General features: G+C 54.9%; 1 protein-coding gene and 1 long non-coding RNA gene across 19 annotated transcripts in view; one reads left to right on the plus strand and one right to left on the minus strand.

Moving 5' to 3' along the window:
• RET (ret proto-oncogene) overlaps positions 1 to 25,316 on the minus strand; it is a 118,772-nt gene that overhangs the window by 56,174 nt on the left and 37,282 nt on the right. For 7 of the 12 annotated variants that reach the window (XM_064290331.1, XM_064290330.1, XM_064290337.1 and 4 more), the window contains exons 4-19: positions 23,564 to 23,805; positions 22,372 to 22,567; positions 21,327 to 21,526; positions 18,780 to 18,866; positions 18,358 to 18,616; positions 17,476 to 17,601; positions 16,906 to 17,016; positions 16,350 to 16,472; positions 15,230 to 15,486; positions 12,055 to 12,202; positions 10,146 to 10,253; positions 8,546 to 8,760; positions 8,333 to 8,455; positions 6,484 to 6,554; positions 4,868 to 5,005; positions 3,800 to 3,899 (exon numbers count right to left, since the gene is read on the minus strand). In XM_064290331.1, coding sequence (XP_064146401.1) covers positions 3,800 to 3,899; positions 4,868 to 5,005; positions 6,484 to 6,554; positions 8,333 to 8,455; positions 8,546 to 8,760; positions 10,146 to 10,253; positions 12,055 to 12,202; positions 15,230 to 15,486; positions 16,350 to 16,472; positions 16,906 to 17,016; positions 17,476 to 17,601; positions 18,358 to 18,616; positions 18,780 to 18,866; positions 21,327 to 21,526; positions 22,372 to 22,567; positions 23,564 to 23,805 — 2,504 coding nt within the window. The remainder of the gene's footprint in view (positions 1 to 3,799; positions 3,900 to 4,867; positions 5,006 to 6,483; positions 6,555 to 8,332; positions 8,456 to 8,545; positions 8,761 to 10,145; positions 10,254 to 12,054; positions 12,203 to 15,229; positions 15,487 to 16,349; positions 16,473 to 16,905; positions 17,017 to 17,475; positions 17,602 to 18,357; positions 18,617 to 18,779; positions 18,867 to 21,326; positions 21,527 to 22,371; positions 22,568 to 23,563; positions 23,806 to 25,316) is intronic. The other 5 variants (XM_064290341.1, XM_064290339.1, XM_064290340.1 and 2 more) reach the window with 1 other exon arrangement.
• Positions 5,336 to 24,709, plus strand: LOC111752985 (uncharacterized). 7 transcript variants are annotated; one of them, XR_010322809.1, is made up of 3 exons: positions 5,650 to 22,594; positions 23,415 to 23,618; positions 24,255 to 24,709. It is a non-coding gene; the product is annotated as an uncharacterized LOC111752985 (long non-coding RNA). The 7 variants fall into 7 exon arrangements; XR_010322811.1 differs by having other exon boundaries at positions 24,331 to 24,709; XR_010322808.1 differs by having other exon boundaries at positions 5,650 to 18,196; positions 18,325 to 22,594; positions 23,415 to 24,709.

Here is a 25,316-nt window from a genome sequence, read left to right on the forward strand (position 1 = left end):
ATGCCTAGAAGGACAAACTAAAGAGGAATGGTGTTACATTCATTGTCAAAAAGAACATTTCAAGATCTGTCCTAAAGTACGGAGCCCTGGTGGTGCAGTGGTTAAGAGTTACGGCTGCTAACCAAGAGGTCGGCAGTTCAAAGCCACCAGCTGCTCTTTGTCCTATAGGGTCACTATGAGTCAGAATAAACTCAATGGTATTAGGTTTCAATGTGTAATCTTGAAATACAATGCTGTCAATGATAAGATAATATCCATATGCCTACAGGGAAGACCAGTTAATATGACTATTATTCAAATTCATGCACCAACCACTAATGCCAAAGATGAGGGAATTGAAGATTTTTACCAACTTCTGCAGTCTGGAATTGACCAAACATGCAATCAAGATGCATTAATAATTACTGGTGATTGGAATGCAAAAGTTAGAAACAAAGAAGAAGGATTGGTAGTTGGAAAATATGGCCTTGGTGATAGAAATGACGCTGGAGATCATGTGATAGAATTTTGGAAGACCAACGACTTTTTCATTGCAAATACCTTTTTCAACAACATAAATTGCAACTATACACGTGGACCTCACCAGATGGAATACACAGGAATCAAATCGACTACATCTGTGGAAAGAGATGTTGGAAAAGCTCTATATCATTAGTGAGAACAAGACCTGGAGCCGACTGAGGTACAGACCACCAATTTCTCATATGTAAGCTAAAGAAAATTAAAACAAGCCCATGAGAGCCAAAGTACGACCTTGAGTATATCCCACCTGAATTGAGAGACCATCTCAAAAATACAGTTGATGCATTAAACACTAACGACTGAAGACCAGTAGAGTTGTGGGATGACACCAAGGACATCATGCATAAAGAATGCAAAAGGTCATTAAAAAGGCAGGAAAGAAAAAAAAAAAAAAAAAGAACAAAATGGTTGTCAAAAGATACTCTGAACCTTGCTCTTAAATGTAGAGTAACTAAAGTGAATGGAAGAAATGATGAAGTAAAAGAGCTGAACAGAAGATTTCAAAGGATGGCTCCTGAAAACAAAGTACTATAATGAGATGTGCAAAGACCTTGACTTAAAAAACCAAAAGGGAAGAACACTCTTTGCATTCCTCAAGCTGAAAGAACTGAAGAAAAAATATAAGCCTTGAGTTTCAATATTGAAAGATTCTACAGACAAAATACTGAATGATACATGAAGCATCAAAAGAAGATGGAAGGAATACACAGAGTCACTGTACCAAAAAGAATTGGTCGATATTCAACCATTTCAGGAGGTAGCAGATGATTAAGAGCCAATGGTATTGAAGGAAGAAGTCCAAGCTGTACTAAAGGCATTGGTGAAAAAAAAAAAACAAGGCTCCAGGAATTAAAGGAATATCAATTAAGATGTTTCAACAAAGAGATGCAACGCTGGAAGCCAAGAAATCTGGAAGACAGCCTCCTGACCAACCAACTGGAAGATTCATATGTGTCCATTCCAAAGAAAGGTGATCCAACAGAATGTGTAAATTATCAAACAATATCATTAATATCACACACAAGTAAAATTTTGAAGATAATTCAAAAATGGTTACGGCAGTACATCAACAGGGAACTACCAGAAATTCAAGCCGGATTCAGAAAAGGACATGGAATGAGGGCTATCACTGCTGATGTCAGATGGATCCTGGCTGAAAGCAGAGAATACCAGAAAGATGTTTAGCTGTGTTCTATTGACTATGCAAAGGCATTCGACTGTGTGGATCATAACAAACTATGGATAACACTGCAAAAAATGGGAATTCCAGAGCACTTAATTGTGATCATGAGGAATCTATAGGTAGACCAAGAGGCAGTTGTTCAAACAGAGCAAAGGGACACTATGTGGTTTAAGATCAGGAAAGGTGTGTGGCAAGGCTGTATCCTTTCACCATACTTAATCAATCTGTATGCTGAGCAAGTAACTTGAGAAGATGGACTATATGAAGAATGCCGCATCAGGATTAGAGAAAGACTCATTAACAACCTGTGATATGCAGACGACACAACCTTGCTTGCTGAAAGTGAAGAGGACTTCAAGCACTAATGAAGATCGAATACAGCCTTCAGTATGGATTGCAAGTCAACATAAAGAAAACAAAAATCCTCACAGCTGGACTGATAAGCAAAATCATGATAAACGGAAACAACACTGAAGTTGTCAAGGATTTCATTTTACTTGGATTCATAATCAGCACCCACAGAAGCAGTAGTCAAGAAATCAAGGGACGTATTGCACTGGGCAAATCTGCTGCAAAAGACCTCTTTAAAGTGTTAAAAAGCAAACATGTCACTTTGAGGACTAAGATGCACATGTCCCAAGCCAGGGGTATTCTCACTTGCCTTATATACACGTGAAAGCTGGCAAATGAATAAGGAAGACTGAAGAAGAATTGATGCCTTTGAATTATGGTGTTGATGAAGAATACTGAATATGCCATGGACTGTCAGAAGAATGAACAAATCTGTCTTGGAAGAAGTACAGTCAGAATGCTCCTTAGAAGCGAGGATGGTGAGACTGTTGTCTCAGGTACCTCGGACATGTTATCAGGAGGGACCAGTCCCTGCAGAAGGACGTCATGCTTGAGGGTCAACAAAAAATGAAAACCCTCAATGAGATGGATTGACAAGATGAACTGCCTGCAACAATGGGCTGAAACATAGCAATGATTGTGATGATGGCTCAGAACTGGGCAATGTTTTATTCTGTTGTACGTAGGACCGCTGAGTCGGAACTGACTTGATGACACTTGAAACAACTCATATGGCCCTAGTTTAACCTACAGAGAATGGTCTTAGTGTTGTTCTGGGTGCTTCTCGTCAATGTTCCGTGAAGGCCAGATCTCAGCGTTGGCTGTTATTTTTGCTTAGGGTAACTCTGCATTCATAGGACCCATAGGTTTTGCTCAAGCAATCTACTCATGTTAAATGTCATTACAAGGCCTAGATCATGCATCGTGCTTTTTGTGTTTGAAGAAATGACAACCTTTAGTCAATATGCCAATGTTAAAATGAGGCATCTATGTAAGTATGACAAGGGCTGGTTGATCCTGTCTTGTTTACTTGTAGCCCCAGAGTCTAAGACAGGATACACAATATGGTATATGGCTGTTGCTCAAAAAATACTATTCAAAAATTTATTGACTTTCTCTCTCTACAGAAATGTGAGCTGGAGGTATACAGGCTGACTGTGGCCCCAGATACATTTTTTTTTGGCTCACACTGGGGTTTTAAAATTTTTGATGAGTTGCTAACATTAAAAACTGGGCAACTTAACATAAACATCTCTTAAAATTCAGAAGTTCTGATCTCACATTCTCATAGGCCACATGTGGCTATAGGTGCCCTTGAGAAGGGGTGCGTGCCAGTCTCCACCACTCCCTAATCACTCCCACTCCAGCCTGGCTGCTCAGGGTGTGAATTTATGATGCCTGCTTCCACTCTATTCCATCATGTTCTGTTATTGACACAGGTTCACATAGCTGTGGAATACCTTCTCTCATACATGCTTGTGGAGTGCTCTTCCCAAGGGTCAAGCTAAGAATCTTGCTTTCCTGGAGTAGGGTTCAGTCCGCTGCCTGCCCTTAGGGAACGGCATGCCAGCTCCCTCTGCAGGAGTGTTGGGAAGCCTCGGCACTAGCTCTGCCTGCACACTGGGAACTCCCTCTGTCCAAACCTACTGCCCCTCCCCCCCCCCCCGGGTGATGCTGGACTCCCTGGAGTGCCATGCTCAGCCCACAGGAGGCCAGCTCCTGGGGTTCGGCTCAGGAACTCACTCTGCTCTTAACCATCATCTTCTCCAGGTCTTTGCTTATGTCGGCAAACACCGGCCTCTTGTCTGGTTCCTGCTTCCAGCACTGCAACATCAGACTATACCTGGGGGGCAGAGCAGATGGAGAGTTATGCAACGCCCAGCTGGCCACGGCCTTGAGCCCTGGCCCCAAAGCTGCCTCTGCACTGAGCTCTGCTGAGTAGGTACCAGGCCAGGTTCTGAGGGCCGGGTCCCAGAATCCTGTAAGCTTCCTTCCCTCTAAGAGGGGGGTCTATTTTACTTCCCTTTCAAAGACACTGTCAGCAGCTGGTCAGATATATGCCCACTACTGTGGCTGAGGTAGAAATGTCAGTCCCTATAACTCTCAAAAAGGATAAACCGACAAAGGAGTTTTAGGTGTGGAAAGAAACAAAAACACAAAAAGAAAAAAATCTTTTTGCAAATCACACCTGTGTTTTACATGATTGGCACCTTCCTTGTGGGTTTCCTGGCATGGCTTACTGGGCCTCCAGGGCTGCTGTGTGGATATGCGATGGGCCATCTGGCCTCGGTCTCTGTGGTGCCACTGTGGCCCCTCACCTTCACACTACCCTGCCCAGCCCTGGCCTCCCACCTTCTGGAATGGAGGGGCCCAGGCTTCTCTGCCTTCGAGTAGCCCTTTCTAACCTCCTCTCAACCTGGCCCTTAGAGCAGTCTGTAAAGTGTGTTGCTTTTGGGCCAGAGCCCAGGTTCCTTAGCATGGCCATCAAAGCCCTGCTGGCCCTTGTGTCTCAGCTTGGCACGAGCCAACATGTACTACATGGGCCATTCTGAACCACCTGCCCTTCCTCAACATATCCTGCCTGAAAGTCAGGGTCCCACCCTTGAGTCCTTCCCACTGACTTACCCCTGGTTCCCCATCCCCTCCTCCTGTTCATCCTGAGGAGGGCTGGGTCCTCCTCAGCATCCTCTTACTTCTTCCCCATTAGACTCTGCCCCCACCCCCAAACTGCTTGGGGGCATGGAGTGCAGGAGTGCACATCTTCCCCGAGCCCAGCACGCCCAAGGCTGGACCAAAGCAAGCTCTGCTCACATCTCCTCGCTGCAGTTGTCGGGCCTCTCCATCCGGTAGCCTGTCTTCAGAAGGTTAAAGAGCCGCTCTGGGGGGATCCCTGGGTAGGGGTTCCCCCCCAGGGTCACAATTTCCCATAGTAGGACACCAAAGGACCACCTGCAGAGAGCACGGGAGAGTGAGTGGCTGTGCCTGAGGCCCATGTGCTCTCTGCTGGAGACGCCATTCCATCCACCTCCCTGTCTGACCCCAAGCGAAGACGGCAGCGGTCAGCGCCCCAACAACCTGTCCCCCAAAGCTTGGTCAGCAAGCTCCACCTGGGTGTGAAAGTGTGGGTAGATGCAAAATGGAGTTGGAGAAAAAGGCCTCCACCTGCTCAGCCCCTCACTCCTGCCATGGCCAGGAGGCATGTTCCAGCCTCTACCCCTGTCCACACTCCCTGAGCACCACCTCTACACCCACAGGGGCGCAGCAGAGCAAAGGCACTATGGACACCTAATGTGACCGAGTCGTGCGACAGGACGGACAGAAAGATGGGCAAAGTGTGATCAAGTATCACATGCAGAATCCAGGCCAGCGGCTTCGGGGGTTCCCTGTACAACTCTTTGACCTTTTCTCTGTGTTTGAAATTTTTCATAAATTCTTAAAAGAAAAAAAAAAAATGCAGTACTACTGAAAATATTTGACTCTGAGGGAAAACTTACTGTTCCGTGAGAACAAAATCACGTCACAAAACAGGCTGTATGAACAAGCCTCAGAATGGAAATAGAAGTATACAGCATAGCATGGAACACGGTGCCTTTCGGCAGCAGCAGTCATGACTTGAGTGTGGTGTGGTGCAAACGATTCTTAGTCTCTTCTGCTTTCCTCTGCATTTCCCAATTCTCCTACAGCCAACACCCACATTACTTCCGTAATCTGGAAGCAGCTGTTTAAAATTAAGAATTGTCTCTCACAACCCACATTATTCAAGATACGCTCATCTGTGGACTGCAGAGCACTTCAGAAACAAGTTGGTGGTAATTTTCAAACAGTTCAGGTCTTGTCACTCAACCGTGAAAACCAAGTTCTGGTTCCAGCCCTCAAGTGGTTTGGGGTGTGGTGGCCCACAGACCTCCACACAGGCTATCTCTGGAGCCCAGTGTTCCCCAAGGCGGGCTGGAAATAGTAGTGCCCCGCGCTCAGGGCCCCCTAGAGGAAGGGTTCGGCTGGGAGCCCTGGTGGGACAGTGGTTAAGAGCTCAGCGGCTAACCAAAAGGTCTGCAGTTCAAATCCACCAATGACTCCTTGGAAACCCTATGGAACGGTTCTGCTCTGCCCTATCGGGTCACTATGAGTCTGCAACTTGACGGCAACGGGTTGTTTGGTGTGTCACTAAGATGCAGGGTTGGTGGGGAAGAAGAGAAAGATGAATCCGAGACCAGCCACTCCTTGTTCACACGTTCCACCGCAGTAGGGACCCTAGCCACGTGCTCCCTTGGCTTGGGGGCCGCTTCAAATGGTGGCCATGAGCCTAAAGGTACCCAGGGCCAGACCGGCCCCACAGCCAAGCTGCAGATCCACACGCGCATGCACACACTCAGCCTCTGCGTGCTGTATCTCTGTGACCGCCCTGGGGAGGCCACACCCACACTTACACGTCACTTTGGGTGGTGTAGATATGATCAAAAAGGGACTCAATTGCCATCCATTTGACGGGGATCCGACCCTAGACAGAGAGCGGTAAAAGAGAAGCTATTAAGGCTGCTCTAATGGAATAAGAATGTCCCAGGAGCCACTGGGGAGTGGAAGGCTGATGCAGATGACTGGAACAGTGTTCTGAGCACAGCTGGTTCAGGGATGCTGAGTCCTGGTACCCAGAACGCTCTAGAGCACAGAACTGTTGTAGCCTCTCTGAGATGTCGGGGGTGAGAGGTGGCTCACAGACAGCAGGGGAAGCCTGAGGAGCCACACCTCTGCTAGGAGGCAGCCACAGGAAGCAGAACTAGACCGGCCCCAGCCCAAGGGAGGGCCTCCATGAGGGCCCAGTGGTACCCACTGTGGCCAAACTCACCTGTCCAGCCAGATGGCCCTCAAACAGCTCTGGGTATAAATGTACTTGGAACTCAATCTCCTTTGTCTCTAACCTGGAGACTTCTGATACAAACTGCCCCCACAGGCTCTGCTGAGAGGCCCTGGGGAGAGCCTTGTTGTATGTCCTGAGGCTAGTGTTCTTGCCTGTTTCATTCCCTTTTGCTCAAAGCTGCCGGGCTGGCCCTCGGAAGTGCTTCCCAATGCAACTTGAAAACAACTTTTTAATAGGTCTTAAGATGCTACTCAGTATGCATACACATGATTGTAGAACAACATTTACTGTATTTTCTTTTGCTTAGAAATGTTTTGTCGGGTTTGTCCTGTCTCTCTGAGCTCTGTGCAGAGCTATGCGGGCTGGGCTCTTTGTGCGACCACACCAGCCCTTGGCAATGACCATATTGCAGCCCTCCATGCTGCAATATGGTCATTGCAATATGACATAGACGGCCCCTGAGGATGGGTGTCAACAGGAAAGCTTTCCCACACCCTCCTCGGGTGGGGGCCAGGGCAGGGGCCCCCTTCACTTCCCCTTCAGTGGCTCTGAGTTCTGCAGCCACAACAGAAACGCCAGGAGAAATGAAATACCATCCTCGCAACTTGTAGCAACAAAGCACCGCTTCTCCTGCCCCTTAGAGCATATGAATCATGCACGGTCATGTATTTTTTGAGCAACCATCTTGCCAGTGCAAGTGTCTGCTTGGAAGGCCCGAGGGCTGGGACTCAGAATGGCTGCAGGAGCTGGCCCTGTCCATCCTCGTCCTCACAGTGACACTGCAGGAGGGACAGAGATGGGCCACGAGGCCAAGGGGGTCAGGGAACACTGGGGAGTCATGCAGGTTCCCGAAGAGCCACCAACCACCTATCACAGACCTCATGAGAACCCCTGTGAGCCCTGCACTCACGGCTCCTCTGGTCCTGTCTCCGGATGCTTCCCGGGCCCCTTCTGCACCCACCCCCAGACAGCCACCTGCAAGACAGCTCATTACTTCCTGCAGAGAATGACGAATGACTGCCAACCCCAGCTTATTTCACTTCCCCTCTAGTTTGCAAAATGAGATAACACAGACAGGAAGCGGTGGCTTTTCCCCAGCAGAAGCAGGAGGAACCACTGCGGGGAGAGGAGGGCTATTTCCACAGTCTTAGGTGACTTTCAGAAGTGTAGTGACTAAACACAGGAAGAGTGGGGAGCCCCCTCGGCAGCAGGAGGCCCTCTCACAGCAACACTGAATGGGCACCTCTGCCCTCTGCCCTGGATTGGGTCTCGGGTCAGAAAAGGTGGTAGAAAGGTTTGGGATGAGGGCGAAGGAGATTTAGTATTTTAAAACTCTGCTTTACACACTGTTCCACGGGAGCAGCTGTGACACCACCCAGCCCTCCAGGAGCCGCCACCCACCAGCACCAGGCACTGCGCACCTTGCTCCTCTTGACGTAGGAATCCTCTTCATAAACATCTCGGGACAGGCCGAAGTCTGAAATCTTCATCTTCCTCCCTTCGGCTACCAGAACATTTCTGGCTGCCAGGTCACGATGGACAAGCTATGGGGAAAAGAACCACAGGATCCCCTCAGCCAGGACCCAGCATGGTGTGGGAGCAGGCAGGCGGCACGTCCCTGAGATGGCACACACCTTCATCTCAGCCAGGTACTGCATCCCCCGGGAGATCTGCCAGGCAAAGGAGATGAGATCACCCATGGTCAGGGCCCTTTCATCTGGGTTGTCCAGGTAGCTGGAGTTGCGGCTGCCACCGCTGCCCACGTAACTGGGCCCCACCTTGCGACTCTCCCGGAGGAAGCCCCGCAAAGAGCCATATTTGGCATACTCCACGATGAGGAAGAGCGGCCCTGGGGCAGGAAAGAAGGACAGATGGAGGGTGGCCTCCCACAGGGGCAGAGTCCCCCAGGGCCCTGGGTGCTCCGGTGGAGGTGGGGCCAGCTCTGGGGCAAGTGGCCCTGGAAGCACAGGGGAGGGGAAGCTGTAGGGTCTTGGGCAGGCTCTGCCACCCCAGGAGAAAGTCACAGAGGGGCACACCCCTGTCTTGTACGGTGAGTGGCCTGAGGCACCACAAAAGCACAAAGGCGTGAGAGACACACACACACACACACACACACAACCAGCTGCCACTGAGTCGATTCTAACTCACGGCGACTCCATGTGCATCAGAATAGGACCAAGCTCCATGGAGTTTTCACTGGCTGTGACCTTTTGGAAGTAGATCACCAAGCCTTTCTTCTGAGGCACTCTGGGTGGATTTGAACTGCCAACCTTTTGGTTAACAGCACAGCACTTAACCATTTGCACCACATGGTGAAGTGAGTCACACACACAAAAAAAAAAAACCAAACCCATTGCTGTCGAGTCATCACAGCCACTCTTAAACCACTTTCACTCTATCTTGGACTGAGGGGCCAGCGTTGGTGCCTTGGGCAGTGAGCCTGGACTTCTCCTAGGATGCCCCAGGCAAGGGGCCCGTTTATGGTCAGCACTGCCTGTGAGGCACCCCCACCCCTTGCTGGCAGTGCAAGCCACAGTCCAGGTGGTGACTGCCAAGGGAGGAATGCTGTGGGTGCTGGACCTGCACAGGGCTTGCAGACCTGAGGGCCCAGCCCAGGGCCTGCTCTGCCCAGGCCCCCGCCTGCATGCAGCCTGCTCCTGCATCCCCAACACCAGGTCCTCTGCTTTTGACAGCTTCTCAGGCTCCATCCTGCCCTAGGCCAGCCCAGAGCTCTGCCATGGGCTGACCAACATCCTGCAGCCCTCTCTGTTGTCCCCTGTGATCCTGGGGACAGCAGAGCAGGTTTGGATAGCCAACAGACCAGGCTGGTTAACATGGTCTCTGACTCCCGTACCTGTATCTGAGTGTGGTGACAAGGCCCTGCCATGCAGGGCTGGGGCCTGGGCATGGGGGCGGGGGGTCACCTGAACACAGTGGGCGCTTAGGGAGCACCATCCACCCCTGAGCTCCCCTGCTCTGGACACCTGGCCCGGGAGGGTGCTCTGACAGAGTAAGCCCTGAGCACAGCCCTCTCCAGGGCCTCTCATGCAAACCTGCCACAACACTAAGTCAGAAAGGCCACCTGCAGGAGCCACCTCTGGGAGGAGGAGGAGGCACTGGCCCGGTGGCATGGGAGGAAGCAAGCTCAGGCTGGGAGCGGAGCTAGGATGATGTGGACGGGAGGCTGAGGAGGGAGAGGGAGAGCTGGGGTTCCCAGGGCCCCTGCATGCATACCATCCTGGCTGCAGGCCCCATGCAGCTTGATGACGTGGGGGTGGTTGACCTGCTTCAGGAGGTTGAACTCTGACAGCAGGTCCCGCAGCTCACTTGGGGAGGCATTCTCTGAAACGCAGCACACACAGGGTGGGCTCACGTGGGTCCCTCTGGAGTCCTGCCCACCACTGCCCTGGGCTGGGGACAGACTCCTGGCTGTTTCTGTCAGAGGTGCTATACCAAGTCCACACAGAGGCCCCCCAGGATCCAGCTGCTGAAGCTCCTCCTAGCCCCCGGGCTGACAAGGGCCCTGTCGCCCTCCAGGGAATAAGGCCCTGGGGAGCAGATTTCTGCATGGCAGGCTGGACTATGTGTGTAAACTGTCAGTGTCTTTAGGAAGACAGCAGTTACCAGAGACCCCCCGCCCTCACCAGCTCCAACACCGGATGACCAGGCACTCAGCAGTGGGATGGGCCCTGAAGGAGGGTGAAGAGCAACCAGTGAGGAGCCCACACAGCCCTGCCACAGGCTCCTGCACCCACATGAAGGTCTAGGATCCCTTAGCCTATGTGAAGCACCTACGGGGGACAGGGACACCCACACCGGCGCCTACAGTGTCTGTGCCACACGCTTAGCATGGCCGCTGTTTGCTGTGCACTGGCACTTGTGACTGACACTGGGGCTCCTGAAATGAAGCAGATTGCCATTTAGCGGCTACCGGTCACTCTGTGTTGGAGAGCTCAGCAAAGTCTCAGTGCATTTGGCACTTCATGAAGACGAGTGTCCCTCACCGAAGGATTCCACCTCAAGCCAAGCCCAGCTGTACTCTGGCGCTCGCCACACTCGAGCAGAGCTGGTGACTGACAGCTCCTCCTTGGTCCACAGAGACCCTTCCCCACAGTTTTGTCCCACCCTGACATCTCTGTCCCATGGAGTTGTGGTCTGGAAGCTAGGGGACAGCTGGAATTGGGATCCCTTTGGGGCTGGTTCTCAGGCCACCCTGGGGACCTGGGGTCTGACAGGTGTAGGGCGACCAGTCTGGGGTCCCGGGTAAGCGTCTGGAAGCCCCGACTGTCTGCACTGGAGCTTGGTGTGCATGACTACCTCACTGTACCGAGGCCGGCCTCACCCCGCGGCGTGCCACGTGCAGGCAGGCAGGTGGAGAGCTGGACTGCAGCATGAAGAGTTCAGGCCCACTAGATGAGGACTGTCCTTACAGGCAGTCTGTCAGACCTTGGAGTCGTGAAAAGCAGCAGAGAGGGTCCACGGGACTTTTGGCCCCAAATCAAAAAGGCTTTTAAGTTTTTTAAACTCAAACATTATCCAGTGTTGGTGGTGAAGCAGCACCACTCAAGAGCCTTCCAAGAAGGAGAGGAACACCCTTGTCCGCTTCTCTGGAGACCTGGCCCCCCAGCTGGGTGTCCTCACACTGGCTGTCAACAGCAGCAGGGGACTCTTTAAGGGGCCCCACAGTATGCAGCAGGGCCCATTGGGTTCATTAGTGACCTCATCCAGACGCAGTGGCTGACCAGGCCATGACATCCCAGGTGTGCAAGAGGGAGGCCCACGCCCATGCCTGCGACAGGTGTGCACATCAAAGCCCCGCAACCACAGCCACAGGGGACAACTGCGCATAAGGGAACCCCACACCCACACCTGCGCCAGGACAGGTGTGCACGAGGGAACCCCACACCTATGCCCGCGCCAGGACAGGTGTGCACGAGGGAACACCACACCTATGCCTGCGCCAGGACAGGTGTGCATGAGGGAACCCCACACCCACTCCCACACCAGAGCAGGTGTGCATGAGGGAACCCCACGCCCATGCCTGCCCCAGGACAGGTGTGCAACCAGAGCCCTGCAACCACACCTGCAAGGGAAAGGTGTGCTTGAGGGAACCGTGCACACACGCTCACATGGCGATAAGCACCTTTCAGCATCTTCACAGCCACGGTTGTGTAGCCTGCTTTGCCTTTGAGTCGGAAGGCTGTTGCCTTGACCACTTTTCCAAATTCACCTTCTCCCAGAGTTTTTCCGAGAACCAAGTTCTTCCGAGGAAATTCCCACTTTGGGTCCTCCTACATTGAGGTTGAAAGGAATTGAGAAGAGCAGAGGGCAGGGAGAGGTGAGCTCAGGTAAAAGAACAGGAAGAAGGCAAAGCCTGTAAACGAGTCATCTGTGGACAGGCCCAGGGTCCAGGGAGCTGATCATCATCCTGGTCCGCACACAGTGACCACCACCTCTGGAGATGGTGAGACCTGTAGCCAGTTCCAAGGGTCAGGAGGGTCACCCCTGTCAGGAAGGCAGGAGCTGCCACAGAGTGACCTGAGCTCCGGATCAGGCCCATCCTCCCTTGTCCCATGGTGGACCGAGCCTGCCCTGGACCACTCCAGCCTGCTTCCTGTCACTCCAGCAGCTACACCCATTGCTGTGCTCAGAGTGGATGGCTCAGGCACACCAGCACTTGTGGGTCTCATGCCAGCGTTGCTTCTTCCTGAGACAGTCCCGACCCTCTCAGTGCGGCCTCACTTGGACACCAGGCCCAGAGCAGCACACACTGCCTCCTGCCCAGGTTCCCAGGAGGATTGAGTCTTTACCCATGGGCCCACAGGTGGGGATGCCACATCCCCCATGCTCCCTGCTCTCCTATAAAACCCTGTCCACTCTTCAGACCTGCTCAGGACCCCACTGGGCACCTCCCCAGGCCCCAACTCCTCCTGCCTTCTGCTCAGTCTGAACTCCCACTGGGATGCCAGTGCCTGTAAGGACTGAGCCACCCTGACCAGGTGTGGGTGCAGCCTCCACGCTGTCTACCAACCTCCTCCTGCCGCAGAGGTGGCACCAACACAGGCCTGGGATCTAAACCTGTCCTTTCTGACACCTGCTTGTGCCTCCTTTCAGCAGGAGGGCCATCAATGCCTTCTAGTTTGTACCTGGTGTCCCCAAGAACCCACAGTCAGGGCATTGGCTATGGGTCGGCACTGAAATGCGGCCACCACCTCCATGGTGGGCATCCAATAAGCCCTTCGCACATCAGAGATGCACCAAGCAGGGGCAGGAGCATCAGCTAAAATGTTTAAAATGACATCCTCCCCACTTCATATACAAGAACACCGAGGTCGAAAGGCTAAATCATAGGTCTACAACCTCAGAGTTGGGGAATATAGACCAATGGTGTCAGCCAGGGCCCTGGGCGGGAGCCACACGGGGGCCCAAAGGGTGCCTCCACCCAGCTCAGCCTCCTCCAGACAGTCCCTCCTGAGCAGCCGGTCTCCATACCAGAACCAAGCCTGCCGTGCGAGCTGAGTTACTGCCAAGTGGATGAGTCAGACCTACAGCCACAGAGCAACTTGACCAAACCAGGAAGCCTAGGGACCACAGTGGCCACCACCTCTGAGCACTCCCTAAACAGCCTAGGCCCTCACTAAGGCATGGGGTGTCACCCAAGCCAACCCCTACGGTGGCCCGAAAAAACAGGGCCAAGGCCCGAGTGTGAGCACACTGGGTGGGGCACCTCCTGCAAGTCCTCAGCCTCCTCTCAGTTCCCATCTGTCCAAGCCCAAGGGCGCACACACACACCACACGTGCATAAACATACATGCATGCACACACTAGTGTGCACTGTGTACACGCACGCATGTGCACATACCTGTGCACATACCACATACGTGCGCACACACACACACCCTAACCTCTGAGCATTTTCCCTGGTACCCCCAGAACCCGAGGGCAGAAGGGGGCAGGTCGTCCCATGCAGAAGGCAGAGGCTGTCCCGCATGGGGCCAAAGCATGGCCAAGGAAGACAAGGAGGCCCCTGGTGGATGCCCCTCCCCAGCCTGACTCTGAGGGACAGGACTGACCCACAGGACCTTGAAACCCCCACAGAGGAGAAGGGTGTCAGAAGCTGAGGCTCCCCCTCCCAGTAGGCCTGCACTTCCTCAGCTGCCCTTGAGGCCTCCATGCTCTATGTTGCGGGAGGCCTCTGGGCTGGAGCAGCACCCACTCAGGGTGGCCTGACCACTGAGGGAGCCCTGGTCGAGCCCTTGGCACCATCTCTTGTCTGAAGCAGGGCAGGGGTCCCATGATGGGGTCCCCACTGCTGCCCCAACCCTACACTCTCCTTGACAGAGTGGACTGCTGAAGTGCAGGTGGTATATGTCCCTCCTCTGTTACCCACCCCCCAGGGACTCCAACCCTTCAGAGAATAATATCCAAATGCCTCCTCAGGACCTGGCATCCTACAGCCTTCTTCCTCCTAGCATTTGGGGCACCCTCCCTGCCATGGATTGAATAATGTCCCCGCAAAAATGTGTGTATCTACTTGGTTAGGCCATGATTCTCAGTATTGCATGGTTGTCCCCCATTTTGTAATTGTAATTTTATGTTGAGAGGATTAGGGTGGGATTGTAACACTACCCTTACTTAGGTCACCTCCCTGATCCAATGTAAAGGGAATTTCCCTGGGCTGTGGCCTGCACCACCTTTTGTCTCTCAAGAGATAAAAGGAAAGGGAAGCAAGCAGAGAGTTGGGGACCTCATACCACCAAGAAGGCAGCTCAGGGAGCAGAGTGTGTCATTTGGACATGAGGCTCCTGCAATGTTCCCAGACCAGGGGAGGACTGATGACAAGGACCTTCCTCCAGAGCCAACAGAGAGAGAAAGCCTTCCTCTGGAGCTGGCGCCCTGAATTTGGACTTCTAGCCTACCGGACTGTGAAAGAATAAACTTCCCTTTGTTAAAGCCGTCCACTTATGGGATTTCTGTTACAGCAGCACTAGATGACTAAGACATTCCCCAAGACTCCTCAGTCCTTTCCCTGCTTCACTGGGTTTGGCCTCAGCTCTAAACCGGCACCCGTCTCCACCCTAAACTGCCTCCGTGCCCCTAAAGCTCGGAGAGGCGTCTCCTGCTGCTGGCGCTGAGTGCACTCTTCCTGAAGCTTGGTTGCCTGTGGGCTGTGGGCTGAGCCCCTTACCCAGGCTTTGAGTGCATGCTCACAGTGACAGGGAGGCCTGCAACGATGATCAGAGGCTAACTCTGCTGCAGGCCCACAAGGAAGGGCCAGCCCAGCCACAGTGACCAGGCCTCTCCTGGGGGAGCCTCACCGGGATCTTGAAGGCATCCACCGAGACCTGGTTCTCCATGGAGTCTATCGAGGGTCGGCGGGTGGCAGACGAGGAGTAGCTGACTGGGAAGGCTTGGGCAGGCCGGCGGAAAGTCATCTCAGCTGAGGCGATGGGTGGTTTATGGGCGTTCTTATGGTAGCGATGGATGCAGAAGGAGGACAGAAGCACAGAGACGACGAAGGAGAAGAGGACAGCTGCCGCGATGACTGTGCGGCAGAGCTCGTCACACAGTGCCTCTGTGGGCAAGGCTGTGTGAGACTGCAGCCAGGGCCCATGGCCAGTTGCAGGAGCCAGCCAGGCACTCGAGAGCGCTCATGGGGCTGCCTGGAGAGGTTCTCAGCAGCCCGGCAAGGGAGCATCGCTGACTTGAAGGCAGTGAGAATAATGTAAATACGCTGACTGAGTGCACCATGCTGTATGTGTGTGTGTGTAGGGGGGGTCCTTACTGCGGTCACAAGCCACCAGTGCCCCTCACATGGGGGGAGGCACAGGACCCCCCCCCCAACAGAGACTCAGCCCTTCCTCCCTACCAGGCCCTGCAGGGCTGGGAGGGAGGCGTATGCTTTTCTCTGTGTTGCAGATACCTTTGGTATTTTCTTTTTTGTAAAGATAAGGGAAAAAAAAAAAAAGTGGCGCAGAACCTAGGCCAAACAATCACAACCCAAATACCAGGAAAACGTTGCTGGCCTCAGGGCAGAAGACCCCCATTAGTGCGGTCAGCTTAGGCTGGGGGCCAGGGGGTGTCAGAGGCCCTAGATGCGACCCCCAGCACTGCAGCCCTGGGACTGCCTTTGAGGCTCTGGATGCGGCAGGTCCCTGCTGGACAGCCCACGGAGCTATTCAACAGAAGTGATATCACAGAGCCATGGCCCTGGAAGACACTCTATGGGGCAACCTGGACCAACTCCCTGGTTGCACTACTGGGGAGACAGTCCCAGTCTCAGTCTCACTGAGCTCCCACAATTCCTCCCTCCCTGAGGCCTCCGAACTGCCGATGTGAGTCCTCCCTGGGGCTCAGGGAGATGTGGGATCACAGCATGGGGTCCTGGTCCTTGCCCAGCCTGGCCAAGCCCCCAGCCTGGCCTGGCCCGCCACTCACCCTGGCTGTCTTCTGGCTCACAGAAGCACTTCTTGTCCTCAGGGAAGCAGTTACAGATGCCATAGCCAGCTTTAATTCCCCGCCGCTCCCCTGGCTCGTGGCCACCAATGATGCTGCCTCCCCCTGGAGATTCAAACACAGCCACATCAGCCTCCTGCCCAGGCTTGCCAGCCCTGGGCCCCCAGAGCTCGCATCTGAGGTGCACGGAAAGACCCATGTCAGCACTCCGGGCCGGAAGAGAGTGCTGCACGGAGCTCGTTCCCATGGGGGCTGGGGGCACAGACTGTCAAGGGGCTTGCTGGGGTCCCAGAGAAGGGACAGAAGGATGGCTGGGCAGGGAGGCATGGCCAGGGAAGCCAGCAAAACAGGAGGGTTGTGTCTAATCAGCATGTTGGCAGGTGTGGAGCACCCTGGCCAGGCACCAGGCTCCACACTTGGGACCGAGCCCACTGCCTCAACAAAAGTTAGGGCCCCACAGATACAGCAGAGGAGTGGCCACCGGCTGGATCCACATTTGCCTCCTCCCACCTTGGCTGTGCCCCCGTGGGGCTCTTACGGAGGCAGTCCTGGGGACAAATGTGTAAGTCTCTACTTTCCACAGCGTCACAGTGGCCATCAGGGCACGTCCTGGTGCTGGGGGAGCAGGTTGAGAAGTTCCTGGTGATCCCTGTGACACACAGCAAGCTGGTCATCACTATGTCACATGTCTCCTCTCAGGCTTCTAGAAGGCGCCCTGCGGAACGCACCCCCCACCTCCCACAGCCTGGTCAGGGGCCTCCCCAATCAGCCATGCCCACTAAGAAGGAAGCTGAGGCCTGGGCAGAGACAGGCACAGGCTGTGCCCTGAGTGCATGGAGGCCAGGCAGCCTGGACTGAGCCCAGGGGAGAAGGGTGTGGAGGCCAGATGGGCTGGGCCTCCAAAGGCCTCAACTGCATGGGAGCCCACTGGTGGTGGAAGAGCCTCTGCGTCTGCGCAGGGAACATGGCGTGAGCCACGTGGGGAGACGGCACTGGGGAGCACCAGAGTGCAGACAGCCCAACACAAGGCTGCCGGCCTATGGGGACCCCAGCTGCAAACAGCCCCTGGCCTCTGGGCCCCTCCCAAGCATGGCTGCATGGGGCCTACCTTTGCCATCGCCCTGTCTCCACTCACACCTGCCGGTCAAGGAGCCCAGGCCACCACACTCCTCGCACTCGGGGCGCCGCTTGCTGACCGCACAGGACAGGGGGCAGCCAGCTGCCTCGGCCACATCTGGGAGGGCAGACAAGCAGGGTCCCATGAGGTTGGCCAGCACTGCCGACAGGAGAGGCACTTGCTGGGCTGCCTGGCAGTCAGGCCTGAAGCCACGACTCAGCACTAGGGTAGCTGAGCTGGTGAAGGAGCACAGGGTCCTGGCGGGGCCTGGGATGGGGCGCTCTCCATACAGGGATGGGTGCGGTGCCTGCCCATCACAGTGCACAGTCAGAGGGGAGCACAGAGGGGAGCGAGGACAGGGAGCCAGGGAGGGAGGCCAGACTCAGCACATCAACACACAGGATGCTCGGTTAACTCTGAACTTCAGATAAACAGTGAACGGTAACAACAATGCAAGGGACATACTTGGAAGTTTGTCTTCCAGATAAACTACGACATCTGCAAACACTGCACGGGATATAGTCATACCAGAAAACTATCTGTTATTTATCTTTAAATGAAATTCCCATTTAACCAGGGCCCTAAATCAAGTGTGTGTATGAACTACATCAAAGGCAGTGGGGGCAGGGAGGGAAGCAACAGAGGCTCCAAGGCAGTCCCTTGGGGTGGAAGCTACTTCATGCTACTCCCCTCCAACCCTTCCCACTGCGAGGTGAGTACTATTGCTCTAAATGTATGGGGAGCAGACACTACCTGGGGGGATTTCCAAGGGGTGCGTGGGGAAGTCGGGACTGCAGGGTGAGGCTGCTCCACGCCCACCTGTGCTCTGTTCTGCTAAAGCCCTGCCCAGTCCCCCACTTCCCGGGCACTCACAGGTTCCCACCACCGTGACGAGCAGCTGGACCTGGGCCTGCCTGCGCGTCTGCCGGTCAGCGGCCACCACCATGTACTGGAGCTCAGCACATTCGGGCTGCCGCAGAACCTCCGGGTCACTCACAAACAGGGTCCCAGTGGTGTCCTCTGCTGAGGTGACCACCCCCAGAGTGCTGCAGTTGGCCCCAGAAGGCTGTAGTTTATACTGGACGAGGATGCCGCTGAACTCCAGGCAGTGCTCCACGCAGACCTTCCCGACCTAGGCAGAAGCATAAGCGTCTCAGCCAGGTAGGTGCTGGCAGGCTACGGCCCCGCAGGGGACAGGGGACCCGCCCCCCCAGACAGCTCCTGGCCTGGTGCATCAACTCAGCTGGGGGTCAGTGCCTCCCCCAGAACTGCCATCCTTCTGCCCCCCTGCCCACCTGATGCACAGGCCAATCATGCAGACGGGTACCAAGCCTCCTTGGGCTGACCATGCTGTTCAGGCCCTGGTACCACCCACACTGGTCCTGTGAGCCAGGGGAGCAGAGAGGAACACGGGGCGCTGAGGTTTGGCTTGGTGGCAGGAAAGGACCCAGGCAGGCCATCTAGGGAAGGGTTGACTCCCTCCTCCCCTCATTCCTTCATTCATTCAAACAACAGAGGCTGATGCACACCTCCTGCGCCCTAGCCCCTGCTCAGGGAGCTATGTTTAGTGCTGGATGAAGCCAACCAAGGTCTTGAGCTCCTGGAACTCATTCATGGGATGAACTGCCCCTTCCAAAAGCAGATAAAGATGTAAATATATCCCCTGTCAGGCAAAGGGTAAGGAGCGACAGGTGGGGGGTATTTTAGACAAGATGATCAGGGAAGGAGCTCTCTGAAGGTGACACGAGTGAAGCTCTGAAAAAGCCAATTCTGGGTAAAGAAGCTTCCAGATAGAGGAAACGGCAAGCGCAAAGGCCCCAGGGCAGGATGGCTGAGCATGTCTGAGAAACAGCCGGTGGTACCTTCCGGACCCCGCACACCCCCGCTGCTTCTTGCTTCAGATCTCCCTCCTCTCAGGACACTGCTGCCTCTCCAGCTGGTTGGGGGGAGTCACGAGCCTGGCAGTGGAGTCAGACAGCCCAGGGCAGCCACCTGGCCCACGGCAGGCTCTGCATCCTCATAGTAAGGTGTGGAAATTTGTGATATGTGAGACCAGAAAATCCGGACAAGCCCCAAGCAGCTGTGGGTTGGGGTGGGGTGCTCAGCCATATGGGCGCCTGTCCAGGTTGTGGACTCTGAGGAGTGTCTGAGAGGCTCAGAGGAAGGACCTGGCAGTGGGGCAGGGGCTTTGGGCTGAAGCAGGTGCCGAAAGGTAGTAATCCGGAGCCTAACAGGGCACGATGTGGCCCCAGGGGTCTCCATGGCATGGTGGCCTCTTACCCACTGTCCTTCCTCACTCCTTCTGGCCACGGGTCTTGATGAGTCCAGCTCTCCCAGGGCCACTCAGAGCACTGCCCCTTGGCCATGGGACTTGTCCTCCAGTATGGTCTCCTATCCCATGCTATGCCAGGGAGGCCCCGGGACTTGGGCCTTTCTTCCCAGGGTTTCTAGGCTGACTGCCACCAGAGGATAGCCCACCCCTGCTGACCTGACCTTGTAGGCCCTGGAGCCGTAAGACTCCACTTTACAGGTCTGTAGCTCCCCTCTTACCGCAGCCACCCTGGGGTGAGGCTGCCATGGTGGGAACTAAGGCAAGGCAGGGTGAGAAGTCCCTGGTCTGCAGCTGGCCCAGCCCTGCACGGACCTACCCCAAAGCAAAGCCAGGCTGGGCTCCTCCAAGCTCGCGCTTGACGTTACCACAAAAATGGGTGGGTACATAGCACTTTCCCCGTCCACAAAGCCAGGGCCTTCCCACTTCCTCAGCTCATCCTCAGTACTGCCCAAGGTCACTACTCTTAATTCACAATTTAACACCCGGGGAGGGAGAGGGTGAGCAGCCACTGTCTGCTGAGTCTTTGGAGAGTGCAATTAACCCACCTCCAGCACTGCATGCCCCAGCCCTAGTCCAGCCCTCTGCGGAGACCTTCTCCACTCTGTCTTGTCAGCCCCAGGCCCCCAACCCACCCACAGGGATGCCCAGAACTTTACAAGAGGCCAGGGTCAGCAGCAGGTGGGCTGGACACAGGCAGCCACCAGGAATGGATGGGGTAGGGGAACCACCCACGGGGACATGGTAACACCACAGGGCAGGAGGGTGTGGCCAGTAACATGGTCTTCCAAAGAGGACTGATCCAAGTGCTGCTCCATCAAGAGAACTTGGGGTGCTAGACCAGGTGCGCACTGCAATTGCAGCCAAGCAGAAAAGTGTTGGAGAAAAACTTGCTACAAAACATTGCACCAAAGTGCTCTATACTGGATATTCCTCCATATTCTTCCTCTTCTTTAATGAGCATTTATTACTTTTTTAATTTTCCACTTCCGTTATTTTCCAGTAACAAATGCAATATAAGCTCTCTAGAAAATATATTTGCAGGAGGTAAAAAGCGGAAGCCCCTGCCTTTCCTCCAGAAGCAGCCACTGTTAATTGCTGTTTGTGTTCACGTACTTGCAAATTCCCATTGATGAAGACTTGTTTTTGCACAAATGAAGTCACATGAGACCAACGGTTCTGCAAACTACTTTTTCCCTTAAGGAACATCTGAGTCAGGATATGGCCCTGCTCTTATATTAGTACAAAACATGTCTTAGAGATGCCCAACGAAGGGAAGGAGCAAAGAAAGAATTGCCCAAGAACCTCACCAGCCCTGCCACTTTGGCCCTTCCAGGTCTTCTCTGGCCCTATGTCTGGGCTACAACCTGGCCAGCTCCATGCACTGGCTGGGCAGGGGGTGGAATGGCCCATACCCCAGCCCTGCTTTTGACCTGCTAATCGGACACCACAGAGCACCACCAGAACCTCAACTCTCCATACCCCCCAGGCAGCTGACGCAGTATGGGCTCACCTGGGCAAAGCGGCGGGCCCTCCTGTTCACCACGAAAGAGTAAGTGCTGGGGAAACGCAGGCTGATGGGTAGCACAGAGACATTGAAGTGGAGGAGGAGAGCACCGTCCCCGGCACCCTGGAAATCTGAGTCATTGACCAGCACGGTCAGATGCAGGCTGCGACTCTCTGAGATGGAGAGGCTGCGGTTCAGCACAAGCCCTGTGACAGGTGGAGGGGAGGGTAGCGATGATGCCTAAGCTGGCTCTGGGCCAAGGGCCACACCCCATGCCCCCTGCGCACCTCCTCCCAGATGCACGCCCCTGCGCTTACACACAGCCCAGTACACAGGGGACAGGCCTGGGGCCCTGCCAAGTTAGAACTAGTGCATAAATTTCCACCACCAGGCTGAACTGGGCACCCAAAGAACCCTTTCTGGCCAGGAAATGACCTGTGTGTGTGTGACAGTGTGAGTGGGCTGTGTGTGCACGTGAATGGGGTTAAGGCACATGTGAACCTGGACTCCTCCTGAAACAGATCCCAAAACAAGGACCGAATCGCAAATGGTTTGTATCTGGAAGGTGATCCCAGGACACACAATCAGGGTAGGAGAGTTAGGGTGCGAGGCAGGGAATGAAAGGCCATTTTATATAAGCTGCCCACTGAGCATGTGAGTACTGTGGCCACATGGAGCTTAACCTGCTGGAGCATTCCGGAAGCCTACATAGGACAACCACCTCAGAATCCCCCACTCAAGGCATGAGAGGTGGCTACTGTCCACCACCTCCTGTTAGTACGGAGCTGCAGGTGGGGGTGTGTGCACGCTTCTGTGTGTATGTGTCACAACTCCCTGGCACCTCAGGCCACCCTGGGGGTGACAGCAAGTGACAGCAGGGACACATGCGTCTGTGTGCATGGTGGGCACAGGGCAGCACGATGGGCCCGTAGAGCCTAATGTGGGCTTTGGGGAAAGAGAGTAGCATGTAAGACCCCATAAACACAGGGAGGGCTGAGGCAGACGGGCGGGCATGAGCGCGGGTAGCTGTGACCAGGATAGCCCATCTTACTGTATTCGTGCAAAGTGGCCCGCACGAAGCTGCCGTTGCCTGGGGCCAAAGTCTCATTGGGAGAGTGCTCCACGCGGAAGGTCTGGCGCGCCCAGGCGTCCCCGGGGAGCAGCGTGCTCGTGTACCGCCTGGGGAGGTCCCCGGATGCAGGGACCACATCTGCATCGAAGACCCGCAGCGCGGCAACCACAGTGCCCTATGGAGGGGAGGGTGCCACGTCAAGGTGGGTAGCAGGGCCCCCCACTGCCCCTGAGACCTTGTGAGGGTGTGTGTGTGTTCCACTGCAGCCCACAGGGTACCCAAGCATGTGGGTCTCAGAGTACAGGCTCTGGGGACAGGTTGACTTGGGCTGAGAGCCCAAGGGGCCTCCCAATACAACAGGTAGGATAAGAACCCCTTCAGACTTCCCACCAGGCTCACTGGGGCAGATGCCACGCAGCTTTGCTTACACTCTGCCCCAGGGAGCTGGGCCAACTAGGCAGGGTCAGCCTGAGGCCACATAGTGGCAGGACCTAAGCCCCATGAATCCCAGAGGGCCCTCCTCCCAGCTCCCTTCCACACCAGGCTGGAGAGTGTCTCCGGGGAGGTTCAGAGCATGTCTCTGCCCAAGAGACCCCCCTTTCTTTACAAAACATGCTTTATTCCTGCTCTCCCCACCTGCCACACCTGCTCTGGGTGCCCAGAGAATCAAGCAGAGGTGGCACAGCACGAGGGGGTCCTGGCCACCCTCCTTCCTGCTGCCCTGAGCTGCAGGTCTGGCTGCAGGACTGTCCAAGGCCCAGCAGAGGACAGTCAAGCTCCACCCTTTGTGGTCAGAGGGGTGGGTCATATAGCCAAGATCTCAGAGAGATCCAAGGACCACCCTGTCTCTCTCCAATCCCCAGCTTCCTCTGCTGTAAGCCTCTGCACCCCCCTTCCTGTAAGGACTGCAGAGGTGGAACGGGATGCTCCTCAGGGAGCAGGGCTAGGCTGTGTGAGCTCAGGCACCCACAGACGTGCCCGAGAGCCTCACCCTCTCCCCCTCCTCTTCCCCTGCCTTGCAGGCTGGCAGTAAACTCAGACAGACAGATGGACAAACACGTGGCTAGATGGGCAGCGGAACAGACAGAGGAATAAATGGATGGATGGAGAGACAGACACTCGAAAAGGCAGAGTGACAGAAAAACAGACAGATATAAGGGCAGACAGGCACCTCCTTCCGCTTGAACTCCACCACAGCGCTGGCGGTGTCAAGGCCCCCAGGGAAGGTGGGTGGCGAGTCGTCCTCATCATACACAGTCACAGGAAAGGGCACCATGACCTCCTCCTCACGGGAGCCAGCCCGCACTGTGCATGCAGCCACCAGCTCGTACTTCTCTTGCTGCTCTCGGTCCAGGGCCCAACGTGTGCTCACCTCCATGCTGTCTGGGCTGCAGTGGAAGGGCAGGTGCTCACCTGTGATCAAGCAGACCAGCAACTGGTGACCAGGATAGGACAGCCGAGGCAGGAATGGGCGAACTGCCTTCCTTGCAGAGAGGGGTCTGAGGTCAGACCGGGGTGTGCTGGTTGGCTCTCCTGCCTGCTGGCCCCATGCCTGCCTCCTGGGTACCACAGTGTAGTGTTATGGGAAGGGCCGGACAGGAGGCCTGTGCTGAACAACCAGTGAGGCGACCTAGGTGGGCCTCTATGAACCAGTGCTGGGTGTCCAAGGCCTTCCAGGGCCTGCACCACCTGTGCCCTTGGGGGCCTTGGACTGGCAGCAGTGAAGGGTGGCAGCTGCTTGGGAGTAACTCTGGCGCAGGCCAGGCTGCAGGCCCACAGACTCCCAGTCATGGGCTTTTGCTGTTATTAAAAAATAACGTTGGGAATTTTTAAATTATAGAAGCACTATGGGCTCATTTTAGGGAATATGGGAAACAAGGAAATCAGCCACAATCCAGCACTAGGAAACATGCAGTGGATGTGTGTACCATCTGACAGCACCAAGGCACACCCTCTCCTCGGCCTGAGCGTTTGCACCTCAGCTTCCTCGTCATGCAGTGGGGTGATGGTGGCCAACGTCCCTGTTTGGACCTGCTCTGCTGTGTCTGCTGACATCCAAGGACCCCACCACCAACCGCAACACACCTTCCACCAGAGCCCTGCCTACAATCTACCCTCAGGAGAAAGCTCAGGAAAGGTGCAAGATTGGATGTCTGGAGGTCACACTGATGACACAGCCACCCACAGTGGGGGCAGCCTCAACTCTGCTCCCTGGACACGTGCCCTTCAGAGCCACAGGTTACACAGCAACCTGGGATGCTTACCACATAATGTTTTCCTCTACTCTTTCTGAACATAAAGTACATGTTATGCATAATTTAAATGTGTACGTTTTAGGGGAAAGGGCAGCATGTAAAGCCACGTGCTGTGCCGACATCTAGCACAGAGATCCCGAACCAGGGAAAAGGCAAGAGGTGAAGGACATGCAGGCGAACGCTCTTCCAACTCCACTTAGGATTTCTGTAACACCATCACCAGGTTCTCGGGAGGAAAGCCCGGTGTGGACCTGGTTCCACAGCTCTCTAGCAGTCCAGCCTCTGACCCCTTTCAGCTTCAGCTCCTCAGCCGCCCTCTGTCCGCCTCCACTCGGATCCACTCCAATCCCTCTCCCCAGCCTCCCTGTCCTTGCAGCTCCTTAGGCAGAATCCCTGGAACCAGGCTTGTCCTCTTTTTCCCTCATCACCCCATGTCAACCCACCAGGAAATCCAGCTGGCTCTCCCTTCCAAATGTGCCAGAGGCTGCCTGCATCTCCACTGCACTGCTCCCACCCTCTGTCCTGCCTGTCTTCATGCACCCAATTTCTCAGCAGCCTCCTAAATGCCTCCCTGCTTCCTCGTGAAACCTGCCCACCCAAATCATTCCCAACACAGGAACCAAAGCCCTTCTCTGTCCCTCAGAGAGGCAGCCCTGACAGCCTCCGTGG

The sequence above is a fragment of the Loxodonta africana genome, chromosome 8 (genome assembly GCF_030014295.1).
Source record: "Loxodonta africana isolate mLoxAfr1 chromosome 8, mLoxAfr1.hap2, whole genome shotgun sequence".
Classification (NCBI taxonomy): domain Eukaryota; kingdom Metazoa; phylum Chordata; class Mammalia; order Proboscidea; family Elephantidae; genus Loxodonta; species Loxodonta africana.